Genomic DNA, 12,659 nt, shown 5'->3' on the forward strand with positions numbered 1-12,659 from the left:
AAGGACATATCATCACTTCTTGTAAAAAATTATATTCTGACACACACAAAATGCTTATACATTTATTGCACAGAGGTTGTTTTAAACAGAGAAACATACTGCAGTATGCCGAAATGCATACAGCACTAGAAACTGATGAAAACAAATGTCACGGTTAAAAACATGCACATTTAGATCCAGTGCAGGATTCAGTCATGATTCCAAACAGTTAAATGATGCAAAGTAGCTATCCAAGAATGAAACCTTTTTTACAGGTTAAGATAAATTTAAGGAAGATAAGTGTTTTAAAAGCATGTAGTTAGACTTAGGAGAAAACACCCTATGCATAATAGCTCCTCTTTAAAAAGAAACCAAGCGGTTTAAGAACCTAAGAACCCTGCTTAAAAACTCTATTTATTGCCCCAGAAACGTGCTCCAGTGGCTGCTAAGAATCAGGGTTTTTCTTGGGTGCTTTCTACAGCAGCATCATGGCATCTTGTCACACTCCGGTGTGGCCCACCCTGCTCCTCTCCCTTCACCCACGGCAGACTCTGCTTCTGACTACGGCCACGAATCAAGAAAAGAAAAGCATTTAAGGACACAGCAAAGAGGCATTCATGCTTTTGAACATAATCATGCGCTGTTTTGGTGTATGTTGTACTTTAAAAACACCACAGTCAAAGATGCCGAGATGGGATGAGACTGAGAAACAATAGTTCTGATGTCAGCACCCAGAAAGATGAAAAAAGCAACCAGATGAAGAACAAAAATACTTTTTAAGAGCTGCAAAGTAAAAATAAAGGAATGGTTGAATTAGCCCCATTTTGATTGCTAATTTAGCAATGAAAATACATAGGATGACACCAAATTTCAAAGACTCCCTCAGAACCTATAAAGAAACCTGTCGGACTTGCATTGCTCAGCAGCTCCTGGAGATAAATTTGCTTCCTAAGAGGGAACAGATGCTTCGGCCATCACAAGTGCACCCCACCGCAGGCACTGTCCAGCATGAGCTGCAGAGTCATCTACAGGCAAAATACCACTTCGGTGCAAACCCGGGCACCGGACAGGCGGCCGGCCCCCAGAGGGAGGCCATCCAGCCCGTCCAGCAGGTGGGGCCCACGGCCCGCAGATGGGGTCCGGGCCCGCGGACCGCCTGAGGAGGTAATCCACGCCCGCAGCCCCCCCAGGGAGAGCCACGGCGGACAGAGCCAGGCCACCACGGCGCGTCGCCACCCGCCCCTGCCGCACCTTCAGCCACCGCCGCCTCCGCCACCTCAGCCGCCGCCCGGCCACATGCGCACTCCGACCGCTGGGCAGTGACGCGCCCAGCCACCATTTTCTCTTGGGGCACTACGGGATATGTAGTTCCTGCCTCCCAGGGCACGCTGGGAACTGCAGGCCGCCGCCCGGGGCCCGGTGGGAGTTGTAGGCTGCAGCGAGCGATTAGTGTGTGGCGTGGTCAAGCCTTACGCTGTGGCCAGAGCCCCGGAATCTGGTTTCGGAGCTGATTCTCCTTTCGGTTCGGGAGCTGGGGGCCACCGTGGCGGGGCGATGCGAGACGGCGGGCCGCTGGGGCGAGCCGGGCTGGTGCTGCTCCTTATGGCCGCCGGGTCGGGAGCGAGGCCGCGGCCTACCGCCCCCGGGGACCAGCCCCCATCTAATGTGGTGCTGGTTGCCTGCGACTCCTTGGTAAGTGACCGGGGTGTGGGAGGGCACCCTGACAGGTAAGGGAGAGCCGAAAAATCCTCGGCGGTGGCCTGTGCGGGACTACCGAGGCTGAGGCACCACGGCCGTGGGGATGCATTGCCCAGGCCAGAGGTAGGGGCATGCGCACACGGGCCCGTTGTGTGGCGAGGCACTCGCTCCTCGGCTGTTCACCCATGTTCCAAACCAAACGTGGCCCGCTTTTTACGGGGGGGTACGCCGTGCTTCCAGCAGAGGCATTACACCAGCCGAGAATCTCTGCGCAGGTGGCTCCCGCCGTCTGGTGTGATACTGTAACTTGTCACCCGCGGTGTACCAGGAGGACTCTGGCGTGGGGCAGCCGCCACTGGAACAGGGCTGGTGGGGAAAGTGAATGGTCTTCGGTTGGTGAAAAGCCTAATGGCAAGCAAAGTCACCAAACACGGTTATCCTTCCCATTGTAAATCCTAAGAGTGTTAAGACTCCACAACAAATGGGATAGAGAATTTCTGTAATCACAGATGAAATTACTGTCTAATCAGGCATTAAGTAGTGGTTTACTGGGGCTGTTATAAGGTATAACAACACAATAAACTTGTCAGACATGTATCTTTAGTGGTAGGCATCTAACGGCTTCATTACAGTGATTTATTAATGTATTTGGCTTAGCCCTCAAGACACATAGAAATTTTTCCACTCACAAGTACTAAGCCTTTCATGTATCTTCACTGTGCCTGCCCAGCACACTGGAAATGCTTTGATGCATGTCTTACTCTGAGGAGCCTTGGTTTCTCTAACTCATCTGAGCTCTCCTTGTTGTGGAATCAAACATAAGCTCTGTGGTGTTAAGCTCCAGGTGCTTTCACATTTCATCACTTTTATTCGCTATTGAGGAAGTTTGATTCGTAGCTTCCATCCTTGACTGCACAGATAAAAGCAGCTGGCTTCTTGCCTGTTGCCTGTTCTGCCTGTTTTTCTTGGGATGAATTTTTCCTGAATATTTGGTAAACATGTATTAATTTTTTCAATCCCTTAATGTCTTTAAGCAAATTTGTTGTGATTTCAAAGATGAAGAAATAGCTCTTTATTAATGTAATAGTTTCTTATCGAGTTTCCTTGCTTTGTCTCTATTGTCTGTTAGTTTTAGTTTCAGTAAATCATCTCACTTAATATTCCAAAATAATGCATGTTTTTTTTGTCCAAATTTTCAGTTCACCAGAAGTCTATTTACTGTATTACAGTATTTAAGGTCCTGAGGGTTACTAGCAGAGGCTGCAGACAAACTTAGAACTTTTATATGTCCCCTTTAAGCAGGAAGATTCTTGTAAACTGTATTACAGGGATTAATGAGGTAACCCTTACAAAAAAGAAAGGTAAAAGCCCACAATGTTTGTGGAATTCTAATGTGGACAAATAAGAACAAGGTGCTGTTTTTGAAAAGTGTCAAATTTGCATAGGCATACAAAGAACATAGAATATAGTAAAATAAATGTGTTGTGTACGCTCTTTTTTGAGATGGATTTGAAGGCAGAAATAGATTAATTATTTTGATTACATCACTAGTAGAGGATAGGAAGGATTGGGTACTGTTGAAACTAACAGATTTTTTGGAAAAAAAGCTCAAGTCCTGTAGGCTGTTAAAAGGTCTGGACTTCCATTAGAAAGTGTTCTTGCCATTGCTATCTATGGAGGAATCACACCTATTATACCAAGTGGGACAAAAATTTTTTCCTCAGTGATGCTGGATTGTGTTTGGCCTGCAGAACAGTGACCTCTTGCTTGAACAGCTAGCTTTCTGCTGCTGTGTCATGTCAGGCATTGTGCTATTTGAAGGGTTTCCTAGTGAAATGTGCTAATGAGCCAATTCAGCTCCTGAATTGCTACTTGAAGTTAACTGTGTAATGGATGACAGGCTTTGCATGCAATGCATCTCAAGTTCCTGAATGAAAGGTGCTTGTTTGTGTGAATTTTATTTCCTTAGGTGTTTCAATACCTAGAAACCCTACATAGTTCTTAGAGGATGGACTTCCAGGAATAGCTGTTGAGCTTCCACCTTCTCAGCCAATTCAAGACACTTAAAACTTTCACTGAATACCCTGTCATCTATAGAAACAATGATCATGTCACAGGGCACCAAGCATCCTGTGACACAAAGTACATGGAGTTGTTTTGCTTCTGTGTCCTTGAAAATGGTATCATAGTATCAATACAAGGAACTGTTGTCTCCAGCTGTTCAAACAAAATTTTGTTGGAGAAACTTAAGAATGTGCTGTTGACAAGACTGAGCAGCAGTTGTGTACTTTTTGTCATGATTTAGGAATGGTGTTTTCCAATTTAGTGTTCCCACTGAAATCACTCCAAGCCATGTGCCACTTGCTTGCTCCTCTGTCCCTGTCCCGTTCCTTTGCGGCAGGCTGGAGCAGAGAATTGAAAGCACAAATGATAAAGGTCACAGGACGCGGTAAGAACAATTTACTAGAAACAGCAGAATTAGAGCAGTTTACTAGGACAGTAACAGCAGCAACATTAATAACAAAAATGTAAAAAGACAGGTGAGCAACTCACATCTGAATGCTCACCACTATACTATGTGGAGCCTGACAGTACCTGACCACTGCCACACTACCTTGACATGGAAGGGACCCATGATGGAAGGAAAATGATGTGAGGTGGTACACAATAACCTCCATGTCTTAGCCTTGTCCTCTCCTGGCTACTGCAAAAATGAACCCTCTCCTGGCTAGAACCAGGACAACTTTCTAACGAGCACTTTCAGCCCAATGTTTTGTTCAAGTGCCTATTGTGTATTACAGCTTTATTTCCAGTTTGTCCTACTGAGTGCTTGTTCAAGATGCCATTTGTAGTAGTATACAAAATTAGGTGATTGTTCATTTAGCATGCTCTGATATGAGCTGATTTCAGAGGCTGGGATGCCGCAGTTAGCTCTACTGGTGCCAAATGAAGTGACTCTCTACAATGCTGGGTTATCCAAGAGTATTTCTGCCAGAACCAAATGGCAGGAATTATTTTTTTCTGCAGTTAAAACTGCAGATGCACTGTTGCCTGTCTGTTCACTGAAGAGCTGGTCAGGCTGAGGCTGCATCTTATTCAACCAAGCAAAGAAGTAAAACTGACAGATAAAACACAATGACATGAAATATGGCACTCTGCATTAAGTCTGGTTTCATGTGATGAAAATCTTGTGCTGTAAAATTACCTATTCAGAATGTTTAGTCTTTTTTCAGTTACTGATTAAAAACTCTGTCTAAACAAATAGGTGAAAAGGAAATTAGCATTATGAAAGTATCAAAAGGGTACCCTTGTGGATGGGATTTCTGTGGGAGAATAGCTTTCCTTTAGCTTTCTGATCCCTTTTCCAGTCTGTAGTTTCAAAGAAGTTCATAGAGAAGTGGTATGGATAACCCTTTAAAAAGGATGAGGGATCAATGATGTTTTCACAGAAATGTTACACAAGTATGTGTGCTACTGTACACATCTGCCTTACTCCTTGTCACCCTTCACCTTACCTACTCCCATTGAATGTATCACCCCTGAAGAGCTGGAGCTTGGAATATGTAGAGTGGTACAGTGGAATTAATTTTACGGAAAAGAAGCACAGTTATCTTTTCCATTGCACTTTTTCAAAAGTGATCCATTTTATATTGTTCTACTTAGAGCTTCTCAACACTGTTTTTCATACCTGTGTAGAATTGGCAGCATTTGAGCAACACAAGTCCAAGGTAACAAACAAATTAATTAATGCAGCTGATAGTTTGCATTAATGCTGTTTATGTGTTGCCTTTGTCTGATTGCAGGATGGACGCTTAACATTTTTTCCAGGAAATCAGACTGTGGATTTACCTTCCATAAATTTTATGAAAAGACATGGCACTGTCTTTCTCAATGCCTACACCAATTCTCCAATTTGTTGTCCTTCCCGTGCAGGTAGAACCAAGCAAAACATCAGATAAGTGCTTGCACAATTTAAATATGTGGTAATGGTGGGAAATTTGAAATGACTTATTGGGGAGGGATTTGTTTTGTGTTTCAGTAACATCCTTTTGGGGTTTTTTTAGTTTGTGCTTGAATTCTTATGGTAGTCTGTTTCATCTGTTGATCTCTTCTGTTTCTTATGTTTCCGCCTTTATTTTTTGTTTTCTTTTTTTCAGTTAAGTGTAAGCTCCCAAATTTTTTTATAAACTCCACTGAAGCTTCAGATTTTTAAAAAATCTTCAGGATTTATAGAGAAATCATTGATTTGTTCTGCTGCAGTGCTGAAACTACATGCAGAACTACTCTCTTTTCCCAATACAATGTTAATAAATATCTTTCCTGTATTCAGCAAAGAGTAATAAATAATAACAGCTGAATAAAGTGATAGCTGTTGTCACTGTCTTCTAGATCCATGATGCACCCTTCAGTAGCTTTAATTGAATACTTCTATGTTTTTATTTATTTAATATGATACTTGTTTTGTGTTCAATTTCACACTTGCAGAATTTTTTAGGAAGATAGAAGGAAGCTATATTCCTCAATCAAAGGTTGCATCTTAAAACATTTCTACATTTTCAGTTGTTGCAAAGACCCTCCTTAATCTGTAGCTATAAAAGAGATCCCCCTTTCTCTCAAAGCATACACTGAAAGAAGTAGCAGGTAAAGGCAGTCAAATATAGTGTTACATTTTTAATATTACCTTTATTGATCCCTAGTCTCCGTTTCTTTTTCTCATGGTCACATATTAAGTGAGTGATATTACATGAACAAGCAGTCAGCCTTTTTTTTTCTTGTCTTCATGCTTGAGTCTTTTTGGCCAATTTTTATTGCTAAGAACAATGAACTTCATGTTCAGTTATTTAATTTTATGAAATTTTTGAAAATAACAGGTTAGTACTCCTGTGGGAAAGAAACTGCATAATGAATTAAACAATTAAAGAGTTATGTGTAGCATTATAGATAGCCGTGACCACTGAGCTCATATGTGTGGCTCTGCACCAGCAAGACAAGTTTTGCTCAGCCAGGAGCTTGGATACCTGCAAGGAACTGAGGGTGCATCTTTTGTGGAGGTGTCAGGGATGATACCAGAAGAGATGGTGGGAAAGAAGGCTTTGGGGTGGGGAAAGGATGAGTATTGCCATGTGAGGCTGATGCACTTTGCTTACAGGATATTTCTAGTGCTTGTGGAATTACTTAATTTTGTTTTGGGACTACCGTTAACTCTAAATTAGCATTGCAAAGTGTGAACAATTCTTGATAAGCTGCAAAGAAATAGGAATTCACTAAAAAAATCTTCCCGTATAGTTTCTTTGCAACTCTTGCCTTGGTTTCCTTTCTTCTTGGTATCTTCTTTAATATTCTCACTTTGTGTCTGCAACTGGAAGTGAAGTAGATTACCTAAAATGAATAAAATTGAAGGCTTATTGTATTTATGAAAATACTATATTGTAATTCTGTCCACATATACACTTAACTTTAAACTTATATTAAATTGAATTGTAGTAAGGAGAAGTAATACTCTGAAACACATATAAATACAGGATTGTTTCATCAGGATCTGTACTACCATGCCATTTTCTTTCAGAAATCAAGAAGAATATTTTCTGATCTAACTAAAACTTGATTTAATGATTGCATGGCACCTGGAAAGATAGGATCTTCTTCTCCTGTTCTGGGAATTATTTGAGTAAATTTTGTTACTTGTATTGATTATGAAATAAGATTTGGAAGAGTAATACTTTATATTCCTTGTTCTATTGTATCATAGTTTGGATTTTTAGCCTCTTTAATAATGAGAGGATGAATCCTTTCTCAACCATATAGGTGGGGGGTACTAATCACTCATCTTTTCTTTTTTTTCCAGCTATGTGGAGTGGTCTTTTCACTCATTTAACAGAATCTTGGAATAACTTCAAAGGTCTAGATCCAGAGTATGTAACATGGATGGATATCATGGAAAAGCATGGCTACCGTACACAGAAGTTTGGGAAATTGGATTTTACTTCTGGACATCATTCAGTAAGGTAATCAGGTAGATTCTCCTGCTAATAAATAGGCAGCAGTGAACAAATCATGTAGTGATCTGTCACGTGGTTTCAGTCTCCAGTTGAAATTACAGTAGCTTTAATTTAAAAGAAATTGTGTTAGGTAGCTAGCAGAGATTGGTCCTGCAGCTTTATGGAGAGGCAAGCATATCCCTTGCAGCTGTACTTTGGCTTTTATACCTGTAGTTGAAAGGTAATACAGGAGATTCTTTCAAATAAAAATCTCAGACCCAGTTGACAAATAAATAGTGTGAATCTGTGCCAGAATGTAGAGAAGGGTCCACAAGATGGAGTGCTATTTCTAAGCATTATTTTGTAGATGTGAGAAGAGACACTCTGACATAAATGGATAATAAATAAGAAAGAAGAGTCAGAAGCAGCCATAACTAGACTGAAGGTCTGAGTATAAAATAGATGCACAGTTGTTATTGCTCAATTGAATAACAATTCTTCTTTATGCCAGAATTCAAAATTGCTGAAAGTATAGAGGAAGTTCTTCAGGAATTCATAATGCTTTTTGCATGGAGGAAAAGTGAAGAAAACATTTTCTGCTGATTATGTGACTTGTGTGTGTATTTTCAGTAACCGTGTGGAAGCTTGGACTAGGGATGTTAACTTCCTGCTCCGACAAGAAGCAAGACCCATGGTGAAACTTACAGGCCATAGGAAGCAGTTTAGAGTGATGGAAACAGATTGGCGGAACACTGATAAAGCAGTAAATTGGATAAAGGAAGAAGCTGTTAACTTTACTCAACCATTTGTTCTTTACTTGGGGCTAAATTTACCACACCCATATCCATCACCCTATGCAGGAGAAAATTTTGGATCCTCTACATTTTTAACATCTCCCTATTGGCTTGAAAAGGTACGTGAGTATAAAATTTAAATATAATTTTATTAATAACTGTACTTATTACAAAAAATATTTTATTCCTGATTTTTCAAGATAGACCCAGTTTTGATATTTCACTACCCAGTAAGAAAGTACTTGAATGAGATGTTGGATTTCTGATTAAAGGCTAAGCAAACAGAAATGACAGATTTGTCTCTTTTGTGGGAAAAGGTTTGTTATCAGTACTTGTTGAATCAATGATTAACTATGGAGTTCAATGGCTAGAAACACATTAAGATAAATGAGGTTGTTTTTCTTCTTAGCTGTAAATTAATTTTGGTAGTGGTCTGAAGTTCAGTGTAATGAACATTCTGTATTTTGCTTGTTAGAAATGATACATGTAATGATTTTGTCTGAGTTTTACAGTGAAATGTTGACTTTTTCTGCAGTGGACCTAGAACATGAAACAGCATAAGACACAACAGAAGTCTTCCTTTTCTGTTAACTTTTTCTGTGCTACTGTAGGTTTTCAAGCACAGTAAAGTGTCTTTATGCCTTTGTGTAAAGAAATGTAAGAAATGGCATTCTGTTCCAAAGAGGAAATACTTTTTCTCTGTCTTGTATATTTTCCAGTTGCCATTATCTGCCATAAAATATAATTGTGTTAGAATAGATTTAATTTCAGAAAGGCATTAACATTCTCTGCAGCTTCAGAATTAGAATTAGGTTGATAAGACTTTCAAAAAACCCCTCCATATGCAATTTATATAACTTGTGGCCTTTTCCCCAAGAGGACTGCTAAACATTTTTATCTAGAGACACCAAAAATACAAATACTTAGGAAAAAAGTATTTAAAATTAAGGTTGAGATGTTAATTTTTTCGTAATAGTGAGGTTTGTGGATTTTTCTGCAAATGATGAGAAGTTTGTGGAGGGAAGAGCTTGGGGAAAAAAAACCTTTTCATGTACAAAAAAGAAACACCCAGCTTAGTTATTAAGGAAAACTTGCTGGGTGCTAATTGCTAGGTTAAATGTGTCTTGGGAAGCATAGGTACTTTTTTTTGTCACAGAGTTATAACACCTTGATGAATTTTTGTCATCTTTTATCCATTCAGAGTACCTTAACTACACAGCTTGCTGGGGTCCTTCCTACAACTGTGTATACATACTGCATTGTGTGGGCCATATATTACCATTTATTGACCATTGGCCAGTTCTTCTGCAATGTCATGGTCATTTTTTTGTCATGGAAATGTCATTTTTTTGGTCATGGAAGAAGCAGTCTTTTAAAATTGCAGAAGTAATCTCATGAAGAAGTTTGATCACATAGGTGAAGAACTGAATTAAATGTCTTGTTTATTTGAGCAGTAATACAGAACAGAGTATCCACATGGTATGTCTGTGAAACCCTGTGTTGTTAAGCAGATGGTCCCCTATATTATTTTGCCCAAGCTGTCATTTTTTCAGAGCATATGGCTTCTTTCTTAGTTATAAATTATGTGTCTTGGTTTAAGATGATTCAAAGGGGTATTCACGCTAAAGTAAGCTCCTCTCCTTAGTTTCAACCAATCCCTTTCCACCAATAAGGAGCCAATATCAATAGATATAAGTGAAAAAATAACATTTTACTAACAAGTGAAACATACAAAAAATGTCAGTGAGTAATCACTAGATACAAACTTGGTGAATCTCAGGAGCTTCACGGCAACAAAGACGCCCCAAACAGGTGGGGTGCTGGTCCCTTCTAATCTGACAGCCCCCCACTGCTGACTGCCTGCAGGGGGCAAAGGGAAAATAGTGTCAGACTCTTTCCAAGGTGGCACCTGCCATGGATTACCATGCACTCCAAGAAACAAAGGGGATGGATGGCAGCAAACCCTCCTGGGAAAGTTGGTGCTTACAAAGGTCTAGTGGCAGATGGGAAGGGCTGGCAAGTGTGGTCAGCTGATGTGGGGTCAGCACTGCTGCTCACTGGTTCCTCTTGAGCCCACTTGACTCCGCTGGTGTTGGTGCTGGTGCCTTCTGATCTGCTGGTGTGCTGGAGAAGGGAGCAGGGAAAACAGGTCTCTGGACACTGCTGTGGAGTGGCCCAGCCTACAGGGGCCTGATCAAGGTTCACTGCCTATAGAGTTTTCAGAGATCACTGGGAATGTGGTTTCTGTTTGCTAAATGCAGTTTTTTCCTGCTTGCTGCGGTTGCAAGCCCATAAACCCACCTGTATCAACCTCTCTGAGGCAGTCTCCTCTTTCCACAAAAGAGGAAGTCAGCTTGGGTTTCTTGACCTTTTAAAGTGACTGGCACCTCCTGACACCCCTGCAATTCTGGTTCCAGCCATGCTTCGAGTCTTAAAGACAAGTAAAAATCTTACAGCACATATAGATACGGAATACAGGGCAATTTTGGGTTACTCTTTACAATAGACAAAGGGATTGTGGCTTTGTGAATCCTTGAAACTAGGCTGAAGTCCTGTAGAAAAGAATCATAGATGGAGAGGGATGCTTTTTGCTCTCATGTTAATCAGCTAATAAATACCATTTGCAAAGTCCAAAAGTAACATTACGTAGCCAAGAACTTTGAGCAATAAGAAAATGACTGAAGCAGTAGTAGGAATACACAAATAGATTGTCTTTTTAATTTTGTACTGATCTCACATTTCTTGATAACTAAATGGATTTGATGTATGTAGACACATGTAAAAAATATTAGAAAATTGGATTAATGTAGTCAATTCTTTTTATCAAGATGCCAAGACTTGTCGTCTTGTCCTGGAGGCTTTCCCAGACAACTTGATTTTCCATGTCGTTCTCTAGACCCGCATAACATCCAGTCTTTTAGATCTGTGAGTTCATAGTTATTCTACAGTTATGAAGACTCTATGCCAGTATTGTGTACCTACTCTAGAGGAGTGTTCTGTGATATCTCTTAAAAATACACAGCAGTTGTTGAATCACATATTTGTGGCTCCTAACCTTAGCTTCTAGTTGATTTTCATAGGTTTTTGAAAAAAACAATTTACCTGTGGAAGCTGTGGGGAAGCATGGAGGACGTAGCTGCACAGTGTAACAACTTAGCAGCTAGTGTTTCCTGGGCCGCAATTGCAGAACTGTGAATTTATGCTTTATAGTTTTTTAAATTAAATCTGTTCAAAAACTTGTTTAATTCAGTTGCTAAAGTAATGTTGATTTCCTCTTATTTTTTAGGTAAATTATGAAGCTATTAAAATACCCAAGTGGTCTTCTCTTTCAGAGATGCATCCAGTAGACTATTACTCATCATACACCAAGAACTGCACAGGAGAGTTTACAACAGAAGAAGTGAGAAATATTAGAGCATTTTACTATGCTATGTGTGCAGAGACAGATGCCATGCTGGGTAGGTAATATTTTGTTACACAGTGGGTTTTCTAGTTCTAATTTTTTTTTAAAAAAAGTGCTGATAGGACTGATTGTTGCGGGAAAAAGATAGAAAAAAATCCACCACAATTCACATCTGGGAGTAAGTTGTTTGAAGTTGCTCATTCCGTCTGTATGATAAATGACAGGATACCCTTTTAGGTGAATTGAGAGCACTCTGGAAAGTAATCACAGACAGCATCAGAGGCTCTGTAGAAGACCAGTGACTGCAGCAAAATATTGCATGGCCCATTGCACTGGTTTAAAATCCAGTGGGAAAATTACCTCACGCAAGCTGCCCCTTCTCCCCATCCCCTTTTGACAGCACAGGAAATACTAGGGGAGACCACAAGTAGGAGCAACAGTTATACTGAAAATCTCGCAATAAACACAATATTGATAAAAAAGGACACAAAGGGAGAGTGCCCTACCCAAAAGGATGTTCACCAACAAAAAAGCAACTCTCTCCCAAGAGAGAGTACCCAGTGCAGTTTTCCCAGACAAAGGCAAGATGGCACCTGTCATCTCCATCCCCTCCATACTGGAGCATGCAGCTCAAGGGAAGAAAAGCAAATGAGGCAAAAAAGTTTCTGCAGTTTATTGTCATTCCCCTAACCTGGAAACAAAGGAAAACAGGGATAAAACAAAGCCTGGAGAGCTAATTAATCCAAATAAAGAGTCCTGCTTCTGAAAGTGCTAGCCCTGATAGTGGCACCAGCAGCAGAAGCAGTA

The 12,659-nt window shown here is 40.5% G+C and overlaps 2 protein-coding genes across 6 annotated transcripts in view; one reads left to right on the plus strand and one right to left on the minus strand.

Moving 5' to 3' along the window:
• Window positions 1-1,330, minus strand: part of SKIC3 (SKI3 subunit of superkiller complex) — a 45,987-nt gene extending 44,657 nt beyond the window's left edge. The window contains exons 1-2 of one of the 3 annotated variants that reach the window (XM_023944682.2): window positions 1,231-1,275; window positions 894-1,004 (exon numbers count right to left, since the gene is read on the minus strand). Coding sequence is in view for 2 of the 3 variants with exons in the window: in XM_023944679.2 (XP_023800447.2) it covers window positions 1,231-1,318 (88 nt within the window). In the remaining variant the exon portion in view is untranslated. Of the gene's footprint in view, window positions 1-893; window positions 1,005-1,230 lie in introns of all 3 variants that reach the window. The other 2 variants (XM_023944679.2, XM_023944680.2) reach the window with 2 other exon arrangements.
• A 45-nt stretch (window positions 1,331-1,375) lies between these two features.
• ARSK (arylsulfatase family member K) overlaps window positions 1,376-12,659 on the plus strand; it is a 32,374-nt gene continuing 21,090 nt past the window's right edge. For 2 of the 3 annotated variants that reach the window (XR_015280893.1, XM_086868938.1), the window contains exons 1-5: window positions 1,504-1,671; window positions 5,481-5,610; window positions 7,523-7,682; window positions 8,286-8,568; window positions 11,736-11,907. Coding sequence is in view for 2 of the 3 variants with exons in the window: in XM_086868938.1 (XP_086725064.1) it covers window positions 1,534-1,671; window positions 5,481-5,610; window positions 7,523-7,682; window positions 8,286-8,568; window positions 11,736-11,907 (883 nt within the window). In the remaining variant the exon portion in view is untranslated. Of the gene's footprint in view, window positions 1,672-5,480; window positions 5,611-7,522; window positions 7,683-8,285; window positions 8,569-11,735; window positions 11,908-12,659 lie in introns of all 3 variants that reach the window. The other variant, XM_023944685.2, reaches the window with a different exon arrangement.

Source organism: Cyanistes caeruleus, chromosome Z (assembly GCF_971803275.1).
Source record: "Cyanistes caeruleus chromosome Z, bCyaCae1.hap1.1, whole genome shotgun sequence".
NCBI classification, from domain to species: Eukaryota; Metazoa; Chordata; class Aves; order Passeriformes; family Paridae; genus Cyanistes; species Cyanistes caeruleus.